This window comes from Zalophus californianus, chromosome 1 (genome assembly GCF_009762305.2).
Source record: "Zalophus californianus isolate mZalCal1 chromosome 1, mZalCal1.pri.v2, whole genome shotgun sequence".
Classification (NCBI taxonomy): domain Eukaryota; kingdom Metazoa; phylum Chordata; class Mammalia; order Carnivora; family Otariidae; genus Zalophus; species Zalophus californianus.
Window position 1 is genome coordinate 206696986 of NC_045595.1, and position 23995 is coordinate 206720980.

Below are 23995 nucleotides of genomic sequence, written 5' to 3' on the forward strand. Positions count from 1 at the left end.
AGTTTTTCATTTCTTCACTAAAGCATAACCTCCAAGAGGGAAAACATTTCTCCGGATTACCCACTCACTCTTTTGGAAGGTCTGACAACCATTAGTCATTTTTGTCTTTTGGAACAACCCAACCAAAACAAAAAGGTAAGTTTGGGGGTTTTTTTGTTTTTTGTTTTTTCCCTGAGTTCACGGCACATTTCATATATTGTGTTGTCTTCATTGGATTATGACCAGTTCAGATAAGAAAAGTGCACATGTAAGAAATGTAGATATGTATGCAAATGTATGCTTGCAAATAATGCAAGTGCGTATGCACATACGCGGGCACAAATATGCAAAAGTAATGCAAATGTAGTTTTGTTCTGGCCTCCCCAGGGCGCGTTCCCCTTGCCCATTGTTTTATCAGTAACCAAATGGGTAAAATGTTATCTTTTTTGCACATATTTTTTACTTGACTTCATGGTGTTTGTGAAATCTGCAGTCTGAAGCCATTTTAGCTGTCAGTTGCTCTGCCCTATTGGGGATTAAATTTTCGAAAGCGGCTAATGCTTTGGCTGAATGACTGAGTGTTGTGGAGCCTCAGACTCCCAGGTGCCCAGAAAAAAACGCACAGGAAGCATAGGGCCTAGACTCCCACCCCAGCCGCGCCCTGGCCTCGTGGGGAGGGAGCCGGTGCCACCCACGCAGCCAAGTTTCACGCTCATTTTCAATTTTAGACCACTGCTGTAAGCGATCCTACCAATTTGAAAAATGCCAAGAATGCCATTCTGGAAGAGTTGCCTCGAATTGTTAACACCATGGCCCTTCTCTGGAATGTTCTGAGAAAGGAGGAGACTCACAAGAGACCCGTCGATCTCCTTGGAGCCACGAAGGGATCCTCTTCCGTTTACTTTAAAACCACCAAAGTGAGAGAACTTCCTCTGTGGTTTTATTATTTCTTTTGTCTCGTATTATCCCATCAAAAATAAGTATGTTCAGGAATATACGTATAGATGATAGCGTCAGTACCACTCTGCCGTCACTCTTCTCTCTGCCACGTTCTAGACCATACGACAAAAGATTTTAGACTTCTTGAACCCCTTGACGGCGCATCTTGGAGTTCAGGTGACAGCCGCCGTGGCAGCAGTGTGGAGCAGAAAGAAGGTTAAGCGTCTCAGTAAGATGAAGGTAGAGTCTAAAAATTAGAGTTATACTTGAACTCACTCTGCCAGAAATACCAGAGTCACATGTGATCAAAGGTGACATTGGAGGCCGGCACGGGAAACTGTTGAAGTGGTTTCATTGTTTTAAAAGGGGCGCCTCCCACTAGGCTTGTTTGTGGGGGGGGTGGGCTCACCCCTGGCTTGTTCCCGGCTGTCTGTGTAAAGAATACCTAGGTTAACCTTTTAAATGTAATATCTAATAGCACACATTCAAGAGCGTATATAGCGTGTATGTTCCACAGGATAGAGAAACCACCGTGAACCTACCACCCAGCTCGAGGAACGGTACGTTATCCTCCCTCTGAGAACCTGTGGGCCCTTCCCTGGTTGTAGTACCATCTTACAGCTCTTCTTTAAACTATTATTTTAAAGACTTTATTTTTTTTTTAAGAGCAGTCTTAGGTTCACAGCAAAATTGAGGGGAAGATACAGAGATTTCCCAAATGCCCCCTGCCCTACATGTGCATGGCCTCCCCCACAATCAACACCTCCCCCTCAAGTGGTGTGTTTGTTCCAGTCATGAACCTACATTGACACATCAGATTCCATAGGCTTTTTAATTTATAAAAATAATACCTACAGAAATGTAAAACCAATTTAAATCCTCCATTCCTATTCCCAAAGATAACTTCAGTTCACATCTCATCCGTTCTTTATCCACTGATTGGTCCATCACTAAGTCCTCCAGGGACTTGGTTTATTTCTGCAAAACCAACACTTTGTTCTCTCTTGACCGTCTAGGTGCCTATCTCATACCTCCCTCAGAGGGTCTCTCCCACCCCCTGGACACTATCTCAAGTGCCCAACATAGGCTCCTATTCCCTGAGAAGGCACGAGACGTTGGTGGTCCAGGCCACGTGCTTATTAGCACTGTGGGGTCTTCCCTGGTGGTAAACCTGATCCTTCCAAGTGCATGCAATCACGTTATGCAGACTTCCATCATCAAACATGGACTTCCCACATCAGGGCTTTGCCGCCAAGGCCAACTATCAAGAACCTGGTTTGTCTGGTTTTTCTTTTACTGTCCTCATACTTCAGGGCTGTCTTTCAGTGCCATCCTGCTTCCTTCAAATTGTGTCTGTTTCTAAAATGCTTTCCGAGGGGCACCTGGCTGGCTCGGTCAGTAGACCATCTAACTCTTGATCTCAGAGATGTGAGTTTGAGTCCCACAATGGGTATAGAGATTACTTTTTTAAAAAATGAAATAACATGCTTTCTAAGCTTGAACACACCACTGTCACTGCCCCATCATCACCTGCCCCTGTTATTCCTAATGTATGTCAGATGCTGATTACGGTCCTGTGATTGAATGCTCAGCCTCCTCTTTAACCCCACCAGTAGAGTCCTTTACCCAGTTTTTGTTTAAATATTTACTTTAAAAGGTTAAAGCTCTTTCTCCCTGGGGCAGCTATTATAGAATACTGCATCATTCTTATTTTTGTTTTCTCTCTGTGAGCTTTAAGGGAGCTACTTTTCCACTTGGCAGATTGTCCCGGCAGCAAGCGCATCCCAGCTGACCCTTGTCGACCTGATCTGTGCGCTCAGCACCCTGCAGACGGACACAGTGCTGCACCTAGCAAAGGAGGTGGTGAAGAGGCCACCGCCAATCCGAGGGGACGAGGTTGGAAGCCTGGGGATCTTCCAGATGAACGCGCGGCACCCTCCTGTCACCGTGGCTTATAAATTGTGTTTGGGGAAGGGAAGCGGGGGTCACAGGAGCAACTGGGATTTCCTGGGGTTGGGGAATAGAGCTGTTCTAATGGGCTTGGGGGAGACCCTGTGAGGTGTGCCTAATGGGCTTCGGTGCACCTGTTTGGAGGTGGGAACCGCTGGAGGTCAGGGCCCATCTTTCATCATTACACCCCGGCTACAGCGCGCCCTGCCTGGGAACGGGTTCTTTCCAGTCACCTGCAGCCTAAAAGATGTCCTGGAGAAGCAAAGCCAGATACTACTTACAGGTGGCAAGGACCAGCTTTATTTAGTAGTTACCGTGTTGGGGGAGAGAGCTGATCCCAGTTCTGATTTGTGCAGCAGGGGTACTTGAGCCGGAAAATGGGGGAGTAGGAAAGGGTGAACGAGCAGGGGCTCCAGCAAAGTCAAGGAAGTAGAAAATTCCGAAAAAGCAGGTAGGGGGCTTGGTCGTTGTGAGCGGGCCATCAGGTTTGCTGACTGGTGCTCGGGGCACACAGGCTCCTATATACCCCGGAGCCTGGGAGATGGGGCCCCTGTCTCTTTCAATGGCGCTATTTCACAGGACGGCTCCCAGGGCCTTTAGAAAGACATTTCCTATTGTAGGAGATGCATGTACATCTTAAAGGAAGGATTTATAATTATGCTTTTCTTAATAAATGCTCTGAAAAGAGGGGTCAGGAGCCTATCGGGTGCTGACTCAGCAAATGGCAAATTGTTCTGGCAGCCTTGAGCTCTCTTGGGCAGGCATTTTAATGGGACGGGGGTTATCATCTGAGGGCCCCTGCCTTGAGCTGCTTAGAAACCACGGTAGTGTTTGTTCAGGTTAGTGGGGGACGGAGTCACTTCTGCTGAAAGCCCTGGTCCCCACAGGCCTAGTCAAGAAGAGAGCTCTGACCAGAGTTCAAAGAGAAGAGGAATGTCTTCATCAAAGGGCAGGTTAAAAGTCTGCATGATTTTTATGTAAAAGTGAAAAATACAGGTCAGAAGACAGGACTCCTTCGAGGTATTCTGAGAAGGAAGAGATTCGTCTGGCCGCGGTGGAAGCGGTGATGTGTGAAGGGTGCCAGAATGGACCTGTGAAGCTCCTAGACTTGGGCTTCTCCGTATCTGCACAGCCGCCAAGAGAGTCCTTGCTACCTCGAGGCCTTTGCCAGTCACGCTCAGTGCTTTTGAAACAGAGCAGACTTTGTGGTTTAACACTTTTTTAAATAGATTTTATTCTTAAATAATCTCTACACCCAACATGGGGTTTGAACTCACGACCCCGAGATCGAGTCACATGCTCCACCGACTGAGTCAGCCTGGCACCCCAGAGCTTTTTGTGTTCGCTAAAGCAGCGTGCCTCATTGAACGTGTGGGAGCTATTTTGTTCTTAATTTGATAGAAACCAGGGATTTATTTTGACTTTGAAATAATTGCCTTCTATCACATGATTTAAAATTGTCAGGAAAAGGGGCGCCCGGGTGGCTCAGTTGGTTAAGTGGCTGCCATTGGCTCAGGTCATGATCTCAGGGTCCTGGGATCAAGCCCCATGTCAGGCTCCCCACTCAGCAGGGAGTCTGCTTTTCCCTCTCTGTCTGCCCCTCCTCCGCACTCATGTGCACCGTGCGCACGCTCTCTCTCTCAAATAAATAAAATCTTTTAAAAAATAAACACCACACAATACTAACATAATAAAAAAATAAGGGAATAAATAAATAAACAAAAATTTAAAAAAATAAAATTGTTAGGAAAAATATAAGACTAATTCCCTAAATGAAAATGGACAAAGTAATTATTTAAAAATAGAGTTTTACTCAAATAGGTATTTGTACACCACTGTTGATAGAATTACTCACAATAATAAAAAGGTAGAAACAACCCAAATATCCACTGATGGATGACTGGGTAAACAAAATCAGGTCTATCCATGCAATGGAATATCACTGAGCCTTAAAAAGGAAGTTAATTCTGAGATCTGCTGTAACAGTGGGTGAACCTTGAGGACATGCCGAGTGAGGCCAGTCACAGAAGGACAAAAATGTGATTCCACTTCCACGCAGTCTCCGGAGCAGTCCGTTGCGTACGTACATTCTACAGAAGGTAGCCTGGCGGTTGCTAGAGGTAGGAGGAGAGGGGACGGGAGTTCCTGTCTAACAGGGACAGAGTTTGCGTTTGGGAAGATGAAAAAGTTCTGGAGACGGATGGTCATGACGGTTGCACGACAATGTGAATGCTAATGCCACCGAACTGAACACTTAAAAGTGGTTAAAATGGCAAATTTTAGGTATAGTTAAAAGATTTGTTTATTTTGGAGAGAGTGGGAGGGGGATAGGTCACAGAGGGAGAGGGAGAGCGAGAATCCTCAAGCAGACTCCCTCCCGATGCAGGGCTCCATCCCAGGTCCCTGAGATCATGACCTGAGCCGAAATCAGGAGTCGGCTGGATGCTCAACCAGCTGAGCCCCTTTTGTATATTTTACCACAATAAAAAGTTTTATAACAAATAAAAGGAATACAGCTTTGGATATTAAGGTCATCACACTGAGGATGGCAAACAAAAGCTGAACCTTGGAATCAGCAATCTTTTCAGCCATGTCTCACCCTGTAAGTGAGAAAACTGACCAAGAATTTCTTTAGCCATTTTTATAGCTCCGCCTGTCTTAGAGTAGAACTCTTCATTTGGATGCCTCCTCCAAAAGGGCCCCTTGCACACGGCAGCAGGGAGCCTCTCCAGAAATGTCCGTGCCAGGAAGGCCTGTCACGGCTTCCAGTCAGTTGTGCTCCGGGCCCTGGTCCCGTTCCTTCATTTAAAAATCAAAAATCAACTACGTGCTTCAGTGGTAAGGAATCCTAAGTAGTAAAACTGTTTCTGCCCTCAGTCAGCTGTATCCTAGTTAGGAAAAGATGATAGGCCGGCCTAAAAATTAACACCATGCAGCCAGATTATGGAACCGTTGCAGCACAAGGAATCGGATGCCAAATGCACGTGGGTGACATCCGTGGCCTTTGTCGGGCCTCCATCGAATGCCAGGTAGTCTTGTTGTCTTTCACTCTTATACATAAATATTAAAATAATCAACCTCGAAGAGGGGAGCAAGGATGGAGGGGCCATCAGATCCGCGGGGATTTTGCATTTATAACCCTGAGCAAGTCTCAAGTGTCAGGAGACCCTGCGAGCTGGTGTTCACTTCCTACCAGCGGCGTTATGGCTGCAGGACCAGGGTGGGCTGTCCTCCAGGAGGAGCCTCTGCAACAGCTTCTGAGTACACGGCAGGGGCTCATAGTTTTGTTCCTTCATGTTACTTCAATTCCTACAAATATCTGCAGCTCCTGGGCTAAAAACAAAACAAAACACTAGATCTCATCTGGCTCGCTGGTTGTTTGTTTGTTTTATTTAAATTCAGTTAGCGTGGCTGGCTGGTTTTTGGCTGTTCGAATAACAGAATTACGTTTTGTGATTAGTGTAAATAGCTCAACTTCTGTAACCTCTACAGATAACTTTTTATAAGCACGGAGGGGGGAAAAATGTATTTTCAAAACCAGTTTCTTAAGTAGTTGCAGCCACTTGGGATTTAGGGAAGTTGGCCTGAGTTTGAGGAAATTCCTTGAGCTAAGAATTAGAACTTTTTTATCGTCTCTTTCCTGTAGCTAGTTGCACACACTCATGAGGGTCAACATTGGCCACCACCTTTTTTGTTTAGGAGTTATTATACCAAATTTTCCCTGAATACTTGCTAGTAGCCTGGTGTGGACTCGCCCTGGAAGTCTGCTAAGAAGGTCAGTAATGTTTCGGGACCTCATAGTATAGGTTTGTTTTGTTACACCTGGGGGATGCGTCCACGTGTGTTATTGTATTTGAAAGACTCTGGCTAAAAACCTTTGCTTTGTGGGGATATAGACTCTTTCATTTTGTGTTGTAATTCTTTTTTTTTTTTTTAGCCTTATTTCCTACCAACTTGGAGTCATTGGTTTCACTTTTATTTTTAGAAAGCGCCCCTTGTGGATATCCCCGTGTTGCAGTTTTGCTATGCTTTCGTCCAAAGGTAACACAACCCTTTCCAAACATGTCTCAATTATAGATGCTATGACAGCAATTCTAAATGTAACCCTGGTCGTACTTGTTGACGACTGGAGAGCCTTCGTTCAGAAAATACCTTGACGGTGTCTTAGTTTCCTCCTGAGCTGTGAGAATGCCCTGATGATCTTTTCCTTCTGCAGAGATCTAATCTGACTTTATAAAAGCCGGGTGCTGTTGAACACTTCATGTTCAGTGTTAAACGTGCTAAAGACTTCTTTTAGAAAAAAGGAGAAATGATTGTTTTGGGTGCTGTCTTCAGTGCTTTCCCATGGCTTCTGCCTGGGTGTCTCAAGCTTACTGGCGCTTTTCAGGAGCCTCTGCTGCAGGAGGCAGTGAGGCGGATCCCCCATGCGGTTCTCCACGGGTGGAAAGGAAAGCTTCCTGGACTGCTCAGGCCTTACACGGGCACATTGGGTGCAGCTCACAGCCCCTCCACTCTGTGGGGCCATCTCTGTTGCAGTAACGAGGGGGAAGTGGGGGGTAGAGCCCCCGTCTCAAGGAAGCCTCCAGATCCTCGCGTGTGTGGCAGGAGTTACGCAATCGGGCAGTCTGACAACCAGATCCAAGCTCCTTGGTTAACACAGTTCCGGTTCCATGGTTCTTCCAACTCCCCACACCCTGAGGTTGCAGGAGGCTAAATCGAGAGGGTCAGCATCCCAGGAGTCCCTGGGTCTGGGGTGCAGTTCAGACCAGCTGTTGAGGCTTCACCCCCAAGCATCGTTCACTTCCTTCTTCCGGGAGTTAAAGAGGACCTGGTCACGTCTTTCCTGGTGATAGCTGCCGTGCGTCGTCATGCTAGCAAGTGTCTGTCACAGTGGCCTGAGTGATACGTGAGCTACCAGAGCAGCTGCAGGTTAGGTTTTTACCTTCCTCCTCTTACAGAAGAAGCACTGCCGAGGTCACTCTGGAGGCGGTACGTCAGGCACCAGGACTTGAACCCGGGGCCCTCGGGCTGTGGCTGAGCTGCAGCATGTTATGCTGCGCAGGCCTCGCTGTGAGAGCTACTGAAGATCAGCCTCCTGGTGGGTGACCTTGTGACCCGAGGGCCGACTCCGTTACCAGCAACACCAGGGAGGCCGGATCCTAGAGCTAGATGGGCCCAAGGGATCAGATAGGCCTCCGGTTCAAGGCCTTTATTTGACAGACAGGAAACCAGGAGCATCTGACCTGTCAGCAGCAGGATTTCTGGTCTCCAGACTCCAGGTTCTTGCCAGAGTACAAAAATCTCGTTTGTGTGTATTTTAATTTAAAAAAGGACAAACAGGTCAGTCAGATACACCATCTTCCCTCTGCTTTCCAACTGCCCAGACCTAAAATGTGCTTGTAAGACGTGTTTCGACTTGTTCACAGTTGGGTGTTTTTTCCTGTTTTTTTTTTTTTTTAAAATAGGCTCCCAGTAACAGCCTTGCAAGAGAACTTTCCTTCGTTGTTGGGCGTGTTAAAGGAATCCGTACAGTTGAATCTAGCTCCCCCTGGATACTTTCTGCTCCTCAGGTGTTGTGACCCAGCATTCATGTTACCCTGTTTTTCTGCTGGAACAGCCCTCGTTTCTGCAGCATTCTTAGTCTAAAGCTGATTGTCTCTTCAACAGCATGCTGAACGACTTTGTGACGAGAACTCCCAACCTGGAAAGCAAGAAGGACCAGAAAGACCTGCAGGTCTGTGTGTGAAAAGTTCAGCAGATGTTACCATTTCCAGGAGTGGTGTCCGCCTTTAGAGGACGTGCCTGTGGATCAGCAACAATGGGCAGAATCGTTGCTTAGATTTGCATGTGTTCTCACAGCTGACTTCCTCTGTTACTGTCTTAAGAGGGCTCCATAGACCCGGGCCAGAGTCTCCTGCCAAAGTTCTTATGTCAGACTTGAGCAATCCGCAATGGGTTGACAGGATGCCCCCACTCCTCACCACACACAGATGCAGCTGGAGCCTCCTCCTCAGCAGCGTTAGGTTAATAACTCTGTCCATGTGAATTTCTTCCCTGGAAGCTTTCTTTTCCCCCCTGATTAAAGCAGTATATACTCGTAGGAAACCTCAAAAATCCTGAAAAATAAAAGTGAAACTCACCCTAGGAGAAGGGAGATCTTAGAGTAGAAAGCCAACAAATAAATAGAATCAATAGAATGATGGAGTTAGGAAATCACTATTTTGCAGCCATGAGAATCATTGATTCAGGGGCTTTTGGAGCCAAGGCTTCAACTTAAATGGGACATGTATCAGTTTTACAGCCCTGGCAATATTTCTTCAAATCATTACAATCCCTGGCATTTGTGAACGGTCTGTCCAGTTCCCACTGCTGACCCACTGGAGCACCGTCTAGAGCACAGTCAAGCATAATTAGGAAATTCAGGGGACTCCTTTGGCCTCCACTTGTCGAGATGGAAGCGTCATTAAAGCCCAGACACTGTGCGACTGGCACGTGGACGGCATTTCCAAACTCCCCTCTCGAGGCCCCACTTCGTGGCCCATTGCCTACAGCACACCCCTCCCTTCGGTCCATTCTGGGGTAGCTTTGGCCACGAGTGTTACCGCAGCCGATATGACTGGTGCACCTTGCCCCTGCTCTTTGTGGCTGCTTCTGTCCCACAGTGCCCAGCCTCCCGACGCCAACTCCTTTTGCCTGCTTCAAGACGGGGCCTGCCCTTCTTCCCCATCACTCTCTGCATGAGAAGTGGGACCTCCTCTGAGCTCTTGGTCCCGTTTCCTGCTCTTCCCTGCCACAGTCAGCCACACCACACCCCTCCCGGGGCTCAGGGCAAGGTAGTTCCCTCCAGTGCACCTCTACTGGCCACAGGCAGGCGGGCGTGCTCTTGCCTTCCGCCTAAGCACAGCTTAGAGTCGAAGTCAGGGTGGTTCGAATCTCAGATGGCCGGGACTTGCAGCCAGGGTCCGCTGGTGAGACTTGGCGATGCTGGCTTGAGAAAGTGGCTCAGCATTTCTCTCCCTATCACAGCCACATGACCTGATTCTCTACTGATCGTACTCCTGGTATGGATCACTTCACCCTCATCGAGTCCATTTCATTCATTTCATTGCGTTTCTTGTTATGTTATTGAAAGATGCAATTCTGTCAAGAACCCATGGTCCTCTAGAAGCCGGAAAATGAATCTGCTAGATGCAGTGTGACTTCCTGTTTCTCTGCGGTGTGCCCACAGGAGCCAGTATGGGAGCCGTTAGTCACGTGTGGCTCTTGGGCACGGGGAATGTGGCCCCTCCGAATTGAATGTGCTGTAGTGTAAAACATGCATCAGATCTCAAAGGCCTAGTGCAAAAAAAAAATGTGAAATCTCATTAATTTTTACATTGATTACATGTTGATCGTATTTTGGATATATGAGGTTAAACGGTATGAACTTGTTTCGTCTGATCTTTTAATATGGTTCCTGGGAAACTTCATATTACCTGTGTGGTTCTAGTTGTGGCCTACATTGTATTTCTGCTGGTTGGTGCTGTTGTGGGCCTTTTAGATTCTTTTCCTGAGCTAACTGCCTCTCTTCTTTCTCTCCATTACTCTCAGGAAGTCACTCAAAAAATCCTGGAAGCTGTAGGGAACATTGCTGGCTCTTCCTTGGAACAAACCAGCTGGCTAAGCAGAAACCTGGAAGTGAAGGCCCAGCCTCAGATCTCTCTAGAAGAATCTGATGCTGAGGAGGATTTATGTGGTAGGTACAGAGAGGGTCAGAAGATAATGCCTGCTGCCTGCTACTGTGAGGGGGTCTGGTTTTTCCTTAAAAGTAAACTGTCTGGGGGCACCTGGGTGGCTCAGGCAGTTAAGCATCTGACTCTTCATCTCAATTCAGGTCTTGATCTCGGGGTTGTAAGTTCAAGCCCCCAGTGCGGCCCTGGGCTCTGTGCTGGGCGTGGAGCCTACTTAAAAAAAAAAAAAAAAGTTGAAAAAAAAAAAAAGCAAACAGTCTGTTGTTACTGTTTACAACATCATTTATGTATAATAAACAATAGGATTCCACTGAAAGGGCCCCGAGTGACGTATGCTACCGTGGAAGCCCTCAATGAGCCTAGATCAGAATCCAAGAAAGGAGTTTCCCAAGGTAACTTGCACAGATTAGGTAAAAGAAGTCTGTGGGGTATAAAAAATATGGAAATGTATGTTTTTCTTTTTGTGAAACTGTGGAAAGAAAATTTAGTAAACCAACAAACTGTTGTCAGGCCATTGGATTGTGTCTTTTCTTTAGAACTAACACACTCTCGCCTCTCAGTGATCCTTGTGTCTTGTCACTGTCTGAGATGTGAAGATTTTCTAGTGGAGGTCACGTGGGCTGGGCACACCCCAGCCTTATTATTAGTTGTAGCTTCCTAGGAAAGCAGTCAGGAGACTCTCAGAGGAGGCTCATCTGTTTACTCGGACCATCAATCAACCAGTATTCTTGAGGAATCTACATTAAATGTGGTCATGGAGATGGTTAATCACCGGTGCCCTGAAGACCACCGGACAGATATGTCGATGAAGCAGATCACAGATTATTAGACCTACTGCAGGGAGAGACAGACTTGGCAGGGTCATAGCAACGTCTCATCGGGGAAGTTCCGGGAGGACATTTGTAGGGTTGCAGGACCTTGAACAAGTCCTTTGTGGCAGATCTTTTAGGGTGGGGACCTGATTGGGATTAGGCAGAGTTTGGGATTGGTGGGGGCAGCGCAAGGCGAGAGTCCCGAACTGAATCTTGACAAGCACGCTGCCTGTTTCGATATGTAAGCTGTTTTAGTTGGTTTTTAGTTCTTTGAGGATTAAGAGTATCTTGGAGCAAGTAATTGTTTTTGCCAGTTCTCAGTATTATTTAACAGAAGGACAGGAACGTATGTCCAGTCCCAGTATTGGTTACACCAAACGAGTAAACAGGTTTGCTCTCAGTTTTATTAACACAAGGGCAAAAAATTACACTTAGGTTCTTAATACGAACTACATAGTACAGTACCCACCGAAAGGAAATGTTCAAAAACCGTCCTGTAATATTTTACTATCTCTTTCATTGTCACTAGCAATAGTTACAGCAGCAGCTCAAAGCTAAGTCTGTGAACTGTAATCTATCATAGTAGGGTCAAGAAGTCAGGGCTCTTTTCTCTCACAAGTAGCAGAAATAATAGAAACAACAGAACAAAACATTTTGGCGCCTGTAGGTGAAAAGCCCTGGCATCGGCGTCTGGTTCTAGGCATAGCAGGAATCAGGCGCTCAGCTGAGGCAAAGCAAGGCTTGTGCAGAGATTCTGGGTGGTTCGTCTTGGGCCACACGGCTGACCTGGAGGAGAAGAGGGAAGGGCTGGTGCACGGGAGCCACGAGAAATGGGTGCCCACCGGAAGGGGGCTTCTCTTCCCAGGAGGAGGAAGGATGGCGTACTTAACAAACTGCAGTCCCACTGGCCGCTGCTTCTGCCATACTGGTTTGATAACCTGTTTTGTGGTTTGCGTAACAAAAATAATTATACTTCATTGTGTAACAAAGATACTAGAATTAGTGTGCTCTCATTTGCTAATGTAAAGCAACAGTGAGGCTTTCTCAGGCTGTGGCTCTGGTTATGGTTGTGGTTCAGGGAGGGAGCGCTTGCATCTCCTGGGCTAATTTGCCCTCAGTCATTTCTGTCCCACATACCGAGGTACGGATCGGACTGCTTCTCCACCAGAGCGGCTGTGCCGACCGTGTTCGGTCCACGGTCACTGGGCCTGGCTGTTGTGCAATGATTCCATTTAACCTCAAGATAATACTCTGGGAAAATTACCTGATTTTTGTTTAAAAAAATCAGAGAATTCCAAAGCTGGAGGTGATTTTTGAGCTTCTCTATAAAACTTAATTAGAGAGTACCAAAAACCCTGAGTGGTTAGGTCATGACTATATGTTACTTGACTTGAACAAATTACGTATACATATCGGCCATAGAAAGCATGAAACAAAATGAGGCTTCCAGTAACGTATTTGTCCCCATTTAAAGTTGGTGTGCACGGACCGGGCATGCAGGTTCTCCCTTGGGGTCCGTGTGTGGTGTGTGCCGCGTGCGGGCCCTACAGCTGTGGACACGGGCAGCATGGAAGAGGAAGAGCAAAAAGGACATTAACAAAGGGAGCTTTCAACTCTTGAAAATCTGAAGTTATTTCAAAATGAAAGCTTTTCGGAGATCGAAAAAGGAAGTAAATGACCCTGAGAATTTCAAGTGGTTCTTAGTGTGAGGACAATAAGAGTCCGATTACAGGGAGCGGCTGGGAGCGGGGAGGTGTCACAGAGTGTGTCCCCAGGGAGGTGACAGTTGCGCCGAGAAGTGAGAAGTCATGGGGCAGCTGTGCAAAGACCTGGAGGGCGCTGCCCAGAGGGATGGCAAGTCCTCAAGGTGGGTGTGGGTCAGAACGAGGAGACCAGCCTGGCTGGAGCTGAGGGTTGCTGGGCTTGAGGGGAGCCTGGTCAGGAGCTTAGATTTCCTCCCACTCGCTATGGAAGCCATTAAAGTGTTTAGGGCAGTGACAGGCTCTTCCTCAGTCTTTAGAAAACATCAGTTTGGCTGCTATGAGCAGTAAGGGCTGTATCAAGTGAGAGCAGAAAAGGGAAGCCCAGGGGCACCTGGGTGGCTCAGTTGGTTAAGCGACTGCCTTCGGCTCGGGTCATGATCCTGGAGTCCCAGGATCGAGTCCCACATCGGGCTCCCTGCTCAGCAGGGAGCCTGCTTCTCCCTCTGACCCTCCCCCCTCTCATGCTCTCTCTCTCATTTTCTTTCTCAAATAAATAAATAAAATCTTTAAAAAAAAGAAAAGGGAAGCCCAGTTAACAGGATTTCGCAGTGGTGTGGGCTTAGAGGCAGGGGTGATGGAAAGGTGGACTGATTTAGATGCAGAGTCAGCAGAATTTGCTGATGGGCTGCATGTGGTGGTTAACAAAAAGAATCAAGGATGACTTTGGTTTTTAGCTTATGCAATTTATTGAGGTGGACAAGACCAAAATAACATTCTATAACAGGAAATTGAGCTTGGTTTTGCAAGTATAACATTCGAAATGTCAGAAAAAAAGAGAAGGAGCCAGAAGGACACTTAAGTGGTCACTGGGGTAGGAGAAAAACCAAGAGCACAGAGTCATGAAACATGAGAAGAGGGTGCTTCCAGAGGGAGGGAGGGGTAACACAACGGAAGGCTGCTGAGAAACAGAGGAAGGTCGGACAGAGATCCACTGGGCTCGATTCGACAACATGGAAGCCACAGGGGTGGGAACACTGGAGCGGCTGGGGAGGAGGAGGAGGCCATGAATGCAGAGAGTCCCTGAAGCTCACTGGTCAGTAGGACAGTAACCAAGTAGAACCAAAGACCAAAGAATGCCCCTTATTTGCTTTGTTTTTGAATTGGAATATTCCAGAGCATATTTGTATGGTGACAGACCTGTGCAGCAGAGGAAGAAATAGAGAAAGGATAGAAAGCGAAGCCCTTGATGGCCATGGGGCCAAGCTTGATGTCATAAATAGAATTACTATTCTTCCATAGGAGCCAGGAACATGTCTATCAAAATGGGAGGTAAGGCAGATATAGAAATATATACATATATATATGTTCTAGATTCATAGCACATAGGAGCCAAACTGAGGGAGTTCCTGTTTTGTTGCCATTAATTTTCTCAGTGAAATAGGAGGTGCGTTATCAGCTGAGAAGGGAAGAATATTGATGGTCGGCAAGAATGACGTTGCAGAGTAGGAAAGCCAGCATACCGCCAAGGTACAGATGGTAGGACTATCTGGTAGCATCAGGTCCTTTTTGAGATTCATGGTCATGAAGGAAAGTGAGATCTATTTCATCGTTGTTTGGTTTTCTCCAGAGCATTTAGCTACACAGAACCGCACAGGCTGATCTGTGGGTTTAGCCAGCTTTGCATTTTTCCAGGTGAGTGCCTCCGAGGGAGAGAGCAGCAAAAGAACCCAGGATGTTTGCCAGTAGATGGGAGACCATGGGTATAGGTGGGGAGGCAAGAAGGGCAGACCTGGAGGAGTTGACAGGTGGTCAGGATGGCAGGCCGAAGGGTTTGGTGGTCTGTGCAAGCGTTCGGGAAAGTCCGATGTGGTCAGAGAGGGAGGCTGGAAACGGAGATTTGGGAAATTGGTGAAGTCAAGGGTGTGATGGTGATAGTGGGTGACCGAGCTGGGACGGAGTAACATTGTTGGAAGAGAGAAGATCGGGGGTCAGAGGCCCAGAGGGTAGGATGATCATCCAAGGGGATGTGGACATTCTGAGAACAATGCTGAGAAGAGAGATCGGGAGGAGGACAGTGAGTCGGTGCTCATTTATTTGATCACAATGCCCAGATTCTTCCTGAAGTTGAACATGTTGACAGAAAGGAACCCCTGAGGTATACTTACATACATCCTCAGTGTGCAAGGTTGGGGCGCATCACACACATCCATGTGATGTTTCAGGGGCATAAATGGTGGCCCATCCGCCATGATTAAAGCAGAAATGCCTCTTTCTGTCAGCAGATACCACCGCCGCTGCTTCAGCAATGGTGTCCGCGTCTGCCCCTTCGGTGTACAGCGTGCAGGCCCTGTCCCTCCTGGCAGAGGTCAGTGCATACCCGACTTGTCCTCCCTCGATGGCATGATGGCCGGCCTGGAGCTTCGTGCAGGCGCTCCGTTCTTGGGCCAGTGAGTGCGGGCCGCCCCTCCTGGCTGACCTGCAGAGCCGCGCTCGGCCTCAAGCTGCCCCTGGGACTTGTCTTGTTAGGTTATGTGGCCCTCGAAGATTAGTTCTTACTGTCGCCGGCTTTAGAAAGTTTCTGTTTTCCTTGTGACCCCACTCTGATAGGTCCTGGCGTCTCTCCTGGACATGGTTTATCGAAGTGACGAGAAGGAGAAAGCAGTGCCCTTGATCTCCCGCTTGCTTTATTACGTGTTTCCTTACTTACGCAATCACAGGTAATGCCGTCTCCTCCCTGGTGTCCCGCCGGTAGGGAGCAAAATAGGTTATGGGAAATGCACCAAGTGGCTTTCTTTGCACAGTCTTTGACCTTGACCCTTTTCCCTCCCCACCCCTGTTCAGTGCCTACAACGCTCCCAGCTTCCGGGCCGGCGCTCAGCTGCTGAGCTCTCTGAGTGGCTACGCCTATACGAAGCGAGCCTGGAAGAAAGAAGTCTTGGAGTTATTCTTGGACCCTGCTTTCTTTCAGATGGACACTTGCTGTGCACAGTAAGAAACGCTGTTCTGACAAAGGGCTGCTGCAAATCCTCAAGTTGCAAAATTCTCATACTTGAAACGGGAGCAGTTAGCATCAACCCAGATCCCAGGACGTCCCTGTCACAAGCCTTCATGTTAACTGTGTTCATGGCAGAGGGGGTGGGTGTTTTAAAAATATAGAGGTGCATTTTTTATCAAAAGGATTTCAGTTACGAGAGCATATAATCCCCAGAGCGCACAATCCAGGGTTCCAGTGTCCCCTGGCCTAGTGCTGCTCCAGCTTGGAGTCACAGAGTACTCCAACGCTCAGATGACAGAGCCCGCTGGTGACACTGTGTTGTCCTTAGCTCATGCTTCCCGAGTTCTCACTGAGACTGTGCAGCCGTGCCAGACCCTGCTGCTGAGGGACAGATGTGAGGTGAACTTCCTGTGCCCTTTCCTGGGAGGTCAACAAAACCGCTATGTTGACTCTCCCCCTGTCATGGCTGCCATCTTTATCAATGGCAGGGATGGCGGGTGGCGATTGGTCGAAGTCTGCCCTGCTACCTGCCGAGTCCTGTGGCTTTCACGTTGAAGTCCTATTGCTCTTCTGGGGAGCCCACTTGAAAACTAGTCGCATTTGATGTCGCTACTCCCACTTCTTTCCATCAGCACAAGCGTATGAACAGCCTCCTGTGTGAACATAGGGCAACTCTTGAGAAAAACATTTTTCTTTTACTGTAAGCTGGGAATTATTCATTCTTTCATTTGTTATTCATCACCTGTGTTGTTACGTTTATAAATGAAAAGCTTTTGCCTAGCTTTCCCTCGTATTAAAACCTGTTCATTTCCCTAACTTCTTTTCAGAAAACAGGTTTTAATAGATCGCAAAGGGGCTTGTTCTTTTCTTGATGCCTCTATTCAGACTGTCATCCTTTACATATTTAATTAATTTTGCTTTTTTTTAATATCCAGTTGGAAGTCCATTATTGACCACCTTCTGACTCATGAGAAAACAATGTTTAAAGATTTAATGAGTAAGTTGTATATTACTTGCACATAAATCACACTTTTAAAGGACTGATCCCATCATAATCAGCTTTTACCACGTAGCTCAGAACTCCACTTGGGTCTTTAATGATGCCATCTAAGCTGCAAACTGTAACATAATGGGCTTAATGTGTCAGGACTCATGAATGAGCCTCCCCGTTCCAGTCTACTGACCAGAAGGCCCTGACAGCCTTTCCTACAGCTTTACAGGGGGGGAGGACTTTTGAAAGTAATGATAGGTTTACCATAATTTATTAGGAGTATTTGTCTATCTCTCATATCCTCTTCTAGTGCCCTACTGTTTAATGTCATTAAAGAAGTATTTGTATTTACAAATAAATATGTGAATAATAACCACAAGATCATAATTACTTAGTTAGGACCATGATTTTCACCAGGAAGGATAGAAATTTACATGATTATGAATGTCCTATCACTTACCTCTGATTGCAGTTTTCTCACTAAATGGAACTTATTGGCTGTATTTATTCTAGACATGCAGAGCAGTTCTTTAAAACTGTTCTCCAGTTTTGAGCAGAAAGCCATGCTGCTAAAGCGCCAGGCTTTTGCTGTCTTCAGCGGAGAACTTGATCAATACCACCTTTACCTTCCTTTGATACAAGGTAAGAAGACCACCCCACCCTCACCCCCAGCCCTGCCCCCTTGTGGGTGGACCCCCAGCGGGCTGAGATGGGCCGGCCACCAGAGTGGCCCACCGCACGTTACGGTTGAATGGGGGAGTGTTAAAATGAGTACTTACAGAAGAACTCTGAAAATTTACCTGTGAATCTGAAACTTTATTTTAAAAGTCAATGATTATAATGCTTTGAGTTTTTATGAGGTCGTTTCTAAAAGTCTGACAGTACTTTCTTAGCATTGTCTCCTGCCAGGTCCCACCTGCCGTCAAGATACTTGGAGGTTACAGCACTAACCCCCAAGGCTAGTGAAGGAGAAGTCCTTAACCTTTCCTTAACAGTTTTTCTCTCTTTTGTTCTCACCATATTCCTTGCTTCAAAAATGAATTATCACAGCTATTGTACATGATTTTAAAGGTTTTTTCTTCCCTCATAAAATGTGGAGGTGGTGAAGTGGGCATTCTGTCTAAATTCACCCTTCTCCAAGATACAAAAGAATTCTCAAATAGAAATGTGTTTTCCTTAAGACTCATAGCCTGAATGGAATCAGATAAAATTAATACAATTCTTAAAGGAGTTGTTTAATATTATGAAGACTAGTGTAACAAATAATTTTACAAATATTGGAATTATGTTATAAATTCTGTATTGAGGGCCAGGTTTACTAAAGTATAATTTACATACAATAAAAGTCACCCTTTTGGGTATATAGTTCTGTAAATTTTGATGAGCACATGTAGTCATGGAACCATCACCATAGTCAACATGCAGAACATTTCCATCACCCAGAAAGTTCTCCTATGCCCCTTGGAAGTCATCCCCCTCCCCTGCCCTCCCCTGGCCCCTAGCAAGTGCTAATCTGCCTTCCGCTCATATAGTTTCATCTTTTCCAGAATGTCCTAAATGTAATTAGGTGGAGTGCAGCCTTTGAGTCTGGCTTCTTTGACTTGCATAATGTATTTTGAGAGTCATCTGTTCCATCGTGTTTACCAAGAGCATACTGTTTTTTATTGCTGAACAGTATTCCATTCTGTGACTTGCTCATCAGTTCACCAATGGTAGGGCATTCGGGTTGTTTCCAGGAAGAATTATGACATAAATCTCTTGCTCTGCCCTTTAAAAAAAAGTGTTTATACACATCTGTCAGTTGGGCTCCTGGTGGCTCAGTTGGCTCAGTGCCTGACTCTTGATCTCAGCTCAGGTCTTGATCTCAGGGTCTTTAGTCCAAGGCCTGCACTGGGCTCCATGCCGGGCATGGAGCCTACAATCAATCAATAGATAAATAAGTATATAAACGTATCTGTCAGCTCACAAAGCATGTTCTCTTCCCCAAGTCATCCTGATGACTCTTAGTGGTAATGACCAGCCCCATGTGCCTCCTTGATTAACTATTTGAAAGGCCCTAATTGTTGTAGTTCAAAACATTAATAGCTCTCACAATTATTCATTATGACTATATTTTATATTTGCAATAATAAAGTATCTTTATACTAAAACTGACATAATTTCAACCTGTGAAACACATAAGGAGATTTTCACGTCATAATGTCCTGAGTACTTGAAATACATGAAAGCTAATGTTCAGATATCAACAGATCCTTTCTTGAATTGCTGATTCAGTCAGATGGTGGCCAGGATTGCCAGTAAGGGTGATGGCAGCTCTCCAAAGACTTTGGCTGAATGCAGAGTGCCATAAGAGACTCTTTTTTTTTTTTTTTAACTTTTTATTTATTTATTCATGAGAGACAGAGAGAGAAAGAGAGAGGCAGAGGGAGAAGCAGGCTCCCAAGGAGCAGGGAGCCTGATGTGGGACTCGATCCCAGGACCCTGGGATCATGACCGGAGCCGAAGGCAGACGCTTAACCATCTGAGCCACCCAGGCGCCCGCCATAAGAGACTCTTAACTCTAGGAAACAAAATGAAGGTCGCTGGAGGGGCTGGGGGTGGGGGGTGGGGGTAACTGGGGGATGGGCATTTAGGAAGGCACTGGATGTGATGAGCACTGGGTGTTATATGCAACTGATGAATCACTAAATTATACCCCGGAAACTAATAGTACAGTATATGTTAACGAAATTGGATTTAAATTTTTAAAAAAAAAGTGAATGCAGAGTCAAAGCCGTACTTTGCTGCATCCCTACAAAACATAGAGGGGAGAAACAAGAACAGGAACCACCTGTCCTCTAGTGCGTGTGCAGCGTCCGTGGTGGTCCGTATGCACCTGGTCGCTCAACAGCGCCGTAAAGTGCAGCCTTGAGTCCGCTCTCAGTGGAGGCAAGAGGAAGAAGCTAGAAAGGAGAACGTGTAGGCCAGTGCACCAGACAGTCCTTTTGGTGCCTTTCCACTTTGAGGTCAAACACCTGTTCATTCTCTCCCCCGTCTCCCATCACACACATCTTTAAAATGCGGGGTGAGGCCCAGAGAGCTAAAGAGACAGTATATTAGGCGTGTAGAACAGGAAAAGAACAGACCAGAGCCTTTCTCAAACTGTCATATGGTTTGACCGCGGCAGGATCTAAGCATCCAACAGTTCTAAGAAATCATGCCTCTGAGAGGAAGAGAGAGGTAGGGGCAATATGATACTGTATCTATTCTATAAAAGTGTGTGTGTGCGCCCACGCATGCGCGCACTGACTAAATTCAGAGATGGTTTTGGGCCCTTAGGGAAGGAGGAATTTCTCCAGATACCCCTGCATTTTGCATAGCTCAAGTGCTGTATTTCTAAAAATGCTCCATGTTTTAAAAAATAGACATTTTTACCCCCTTTCATTTTTTGTTAACTGACACTTTACAGGGGCGCCTGGGTGGCTCAGTCAGTTAAGCATCTACCTTCGGTTCAGGTCATAGTCCCAGGGTTCTGGGATCGAGCCCTACATCGGGCTCCCTGCTCAGCAAGGAGCCTGCTTCTCCCTCTCCCTCTGCTGCTCCCCTTGCTTGTGTGCACGCTCTCTCTCTCTCTGTCAAATAAACAAATAAGTCTTAAAAAAACAAACAAAAAAAAAACCTGACACTTTACAAAGCACTTTCCTCTTTATTGTCATTGTTCCCCAAACTGTTGAAAGGCCCAGCCTCTGGGAAGTCGTGGGGTGATAGAATTCAGAGCGTTCTCCAATAGTCTTGGGACACTTGACTGGCCCCTGTGGAGCAATAATGCCCAGGCTGAAGGAGTAGATACATCCAGAAGCTTCTGAGTTGCACACCATGGTAGTTTAGGCCTAATCACAAAGGCAGGAATAGGGAATTTCTAATGTTTCTCCTCAGGGATTCTCTCTGGAGCCCCTTTTCCTGGTTGATGGCACCATCAAGTAGCCCTGAAAAGAGGTCGGTGTGCACAGGGCGTAGAACGAGCAGCTCCGTGCATCGTGGCTCAGAGTGACATAAATTTTACATTGATCACAAAAGAGATAGATAAGCCCAAAGCAAGGATTTTTTTTTTAAAGGGCAAAATGCTATTTGTCTAAGATAAGAGGAGGACAGGCATCACCCCCAACATAGGCCTGACTAGGCCTATGTTTACATCAGAAAGATGTAAAGCAGCAACACTCTGTACCCTCTAAGCCGGGCGACTTTGGCCTGTCCTGGGTCCGTTGGAATACTTCCCATCCGTGAAGGCTTCCTCACTGTCCTATACATCATAGCTCTGTTCTCCCTCAGGATGCTGATGCTCGGGGTTGTATTGCCATTAACTGGCAACACCTGGCCTGAAGTCTGAGCCCTTTGGCTCCCCACGATAGGCAAGGGTCTTTAGTAGGCACCCCTTGAGGTGGGTGGGGTAGGGGACTATTCCGGTTCCACAGACGGGAGACAAGGGTGCAACACGGTTAAGTAGCCAGCCTGAACAAGGTCCCACGACCTGTAGTTGTGGCGGAGGGGTTCTGGCTCAGGGCTCTCTCCCACTGTCTGCTCACAGAAACTCCTTCAGTTCGTAAGGTTTATCACTCAGCTAAGGAAGGGCTGTTAGAGATTGAAGAACACTAGTGATTCTAAAATAGATCATCTTGGCTGAAGAATAATCTCATGAATTTAGCTTTTATTTGGAGCACCAATGTGGAATATGCCCCATGTGTACAAACCACTTTTTCCCTTCATACTTTCTATGTTGAAATGGATTAAGACCGACAAACAGTTGCACAGGTAGTACTGAGCGTCCCTGTGTACTGTGCACCCAGCTTCCCCTGTGATAACTTCACACACAGCATGGTCCAGTAGCAAAACCACTTCAGCTGTTTAAGTAGAAGATAGACTTCTATCTTCTATCTTCTATCTTAGACTATGACCTCTAGTTTAAGAAGATAAAGAATATCCTTTTTACTCCCGGATTTACCCTTTCGGTTGCTCTTTTGTCTTGATGTTCCACGTTTCTGACTGTTAGCATTTCTGATTTGTCTGAAGAACATCTTCTGGATGTTCTTTGAGTACAGATCTGGCCACAAGTTTTCTCTGTTTCCCTTCATGGAGACTGTTTATCTCACCTTCCTTCTTTTTGGTCTGGGTGACCAAGCACCCAGAAGGATATTTTCCCTAGAAATAGAATTCTGGGGTGAAGTTCTTTTCTTTCAGCACTTGAAAAATGTGCCACTTCTTTCTGACTCCATGGTTTCTGAGGGAAATCTGCTCTCATTCAAATTACTGTTCCTTTTTAGGTACAGTAGGCCCCCTTTTCCGCATGGGGTACATTCCAAGACCCCTAGTGGATGCCTAAAACCATGGACAGTACCAAATACTACGTACACTATGATTTTTGCTGTACGTACATGCCTATGATAAAGTTTAATTCATAAATTAGACACAGTAGGAGATTAACAACAACAGTAATAAAATGCAACAGTTATAACAATACACTGTAGTGAAAGTTGCGTGAATGTCCTCTCTCTCTCAGAATATCTTATTGCACTGTCCTCACCCTTCTTGTGACTGATGAGAGGTGATAAAATGCCCATGTGATGAGATGAAGTGAGGTGAGTGACGTAGGCATATGATGTGTAATGTGAGGCTACCACTGACCCCCCCCCCCCGGCGATATGTCAGAGGGAGGGTCATCTGCTCCTGGACTGCAGTCGGCCTCAGTTGACCATGGCTCAGTGAAACCTCAGAAAGCAGGACTGTGGATAAGATGGCACACTACTGTAATGTATCATTTCCCTCTGACCAGTATCAAGACTTTTATCTTTACTTTTTCAGAAGTTTTGTGAGGTAACTTAACTGATGTCTTTGGTTTTATCCTTCCTGGAGTTCATCAGCTTCTTGTATCTGTAGATGCACATCTTTCACCAAATTTGGAAGGTTGTCGGTCATTATTTCTTCAAATATTTTCCCAGCCTATACCCTTTTTCCTTTTTCTGGGACTCCAGTGACCGAAATGTTAGATCTTTCATTGTCCCACTGGTCCCTGAGCCTGCTTACCCCCCCATCTTTTTTCCTTCTTTTGTTCAGTTTCAGTTGTTTTTCACCGATTCCATCTTCAACTTCCCTCTGCCCTCTGTCATCTCCATTCTGCTGTTGAGCCCATCAGTGACGGCTTTTCTATTTCAGTGATTTTACTTTTTAGTTCTAAAATTTCCATCTGGCTCTTCTTTGTAGCTCCTATTTCTTTGCTGACATATTCTATTTTTTATTTGTTTCAAATGTCCGTAATTGATTACTGGAATATTTTTAGACCACATCTTTAAAATCCTTTCCCGATAATCCCAACCTCCATTATCACCTCTTTATTGGTGTGACTCTTGATCTTAGGGTCTTTTTTTTTTTTTTTTAAGATTTTATTTATTTGACAGAGAGAGACACAGCGAGAGAGGGAACACAAGCAGGGGGCGTGGGAGAGGGAGAAGCAGGCTTCCCGCGGAGCAGGGAGCCCGATGTGGGGCTCCATCCCAGGACCCTGGGATCACGACCTGAGCTGAAGGCAGATGCTTAACCGACTGAGCCACCCAGGCGCCCCCTTGATCTTGGGGTCTTGAGTTCAAGACCACACTGGGTGTAGAGATTACTTAAAAAGAATTTTAAAAACAAAAATTCCAACCTGTCTGTCAAATGTCTGAACTGTGCTTGAACCTTCATTTGGTCAAGAGTATTTTTTTCTTAAGTTTTTATTTAAGTAATCTCTACACCCAATGTGGGGCTTGAACTCACAACCCTGAGATCCAGAGTCACAAACTCTACGGACTGAGCCAGCCAGGCGCCCCTGGTCAAGAATAGTTTTAAAAGGAAGAAGTATAAACCTACTCAAGCTAGTACAGATAAAG

The 23995-nt window shown here is 46.2% G+C and overlaps 1 protein-coding gene across 8 annotated transcripts in view; it reads left to right on the forward strand.

The window, feature by feature from the left end:
• The window catches only part of DOP1B (DOP1 leucine zipper like protein B), a 112741-nt gene that overhangs the window by 81594 nt on the left and 7152 nt on the right, over window positions 1–23995 (forward strand). For 4 of the 8 annotated variants that reach the window (XR_003518071.1, XM_027584112.1, XM_027584114.1 and 1 more), the window contains 13 exons: window positions 24–135; window positions 708–896; window positions 1036–1158; window positions 2680–2814; window positions 6854–6909; window positions 8334–8438; window positions 8536–8602; window positions 10459–10603; window positions 15393–15478; window positions 15721–15830; window positions 15955–16101; window positions 17044–17105; window positions 17613–17741. Coding sequence is in view for 5 of the 8 variants with exons in the window: in XM_027584112.1 (XP_027439913.1) it covers window positions 24–135; window positions 708–896; window positions 1036–1158; window positions 2680–2814; window positions 6854–6909; window positions 8334–8438; window positions 8536–8602; window positions 10459–10603; window positions 15393–15478; window positions 15721–15830; window positions 15955–16101; window positions 17044–17105; window positions 17613–17741 (1466 nt within the window). In the remaining 3 variants the exon portion in view is untranslated. Of the gene's footprint in view, window positions 1–23; window positions 136–707; window positions 897–1035; window positions 1159–1435; window positions 1479–1817; window positions 2623–2679; window positions 2815–6853; window positions 6910–8333; window positions 8439–8535; window positions 8603–10458; window positions 10604–15392; window positions 15479–15720; window positions 15831–15954; window positions 16102–17043; window positions 17106–17612; window positions 17742–23995 lie in introns of those variants that run through there. The other 4 variants (XM_027584113.1, XR_003518073.1, XR_003518072.1 and 1 more) reach the window with 4 other exon arrangements.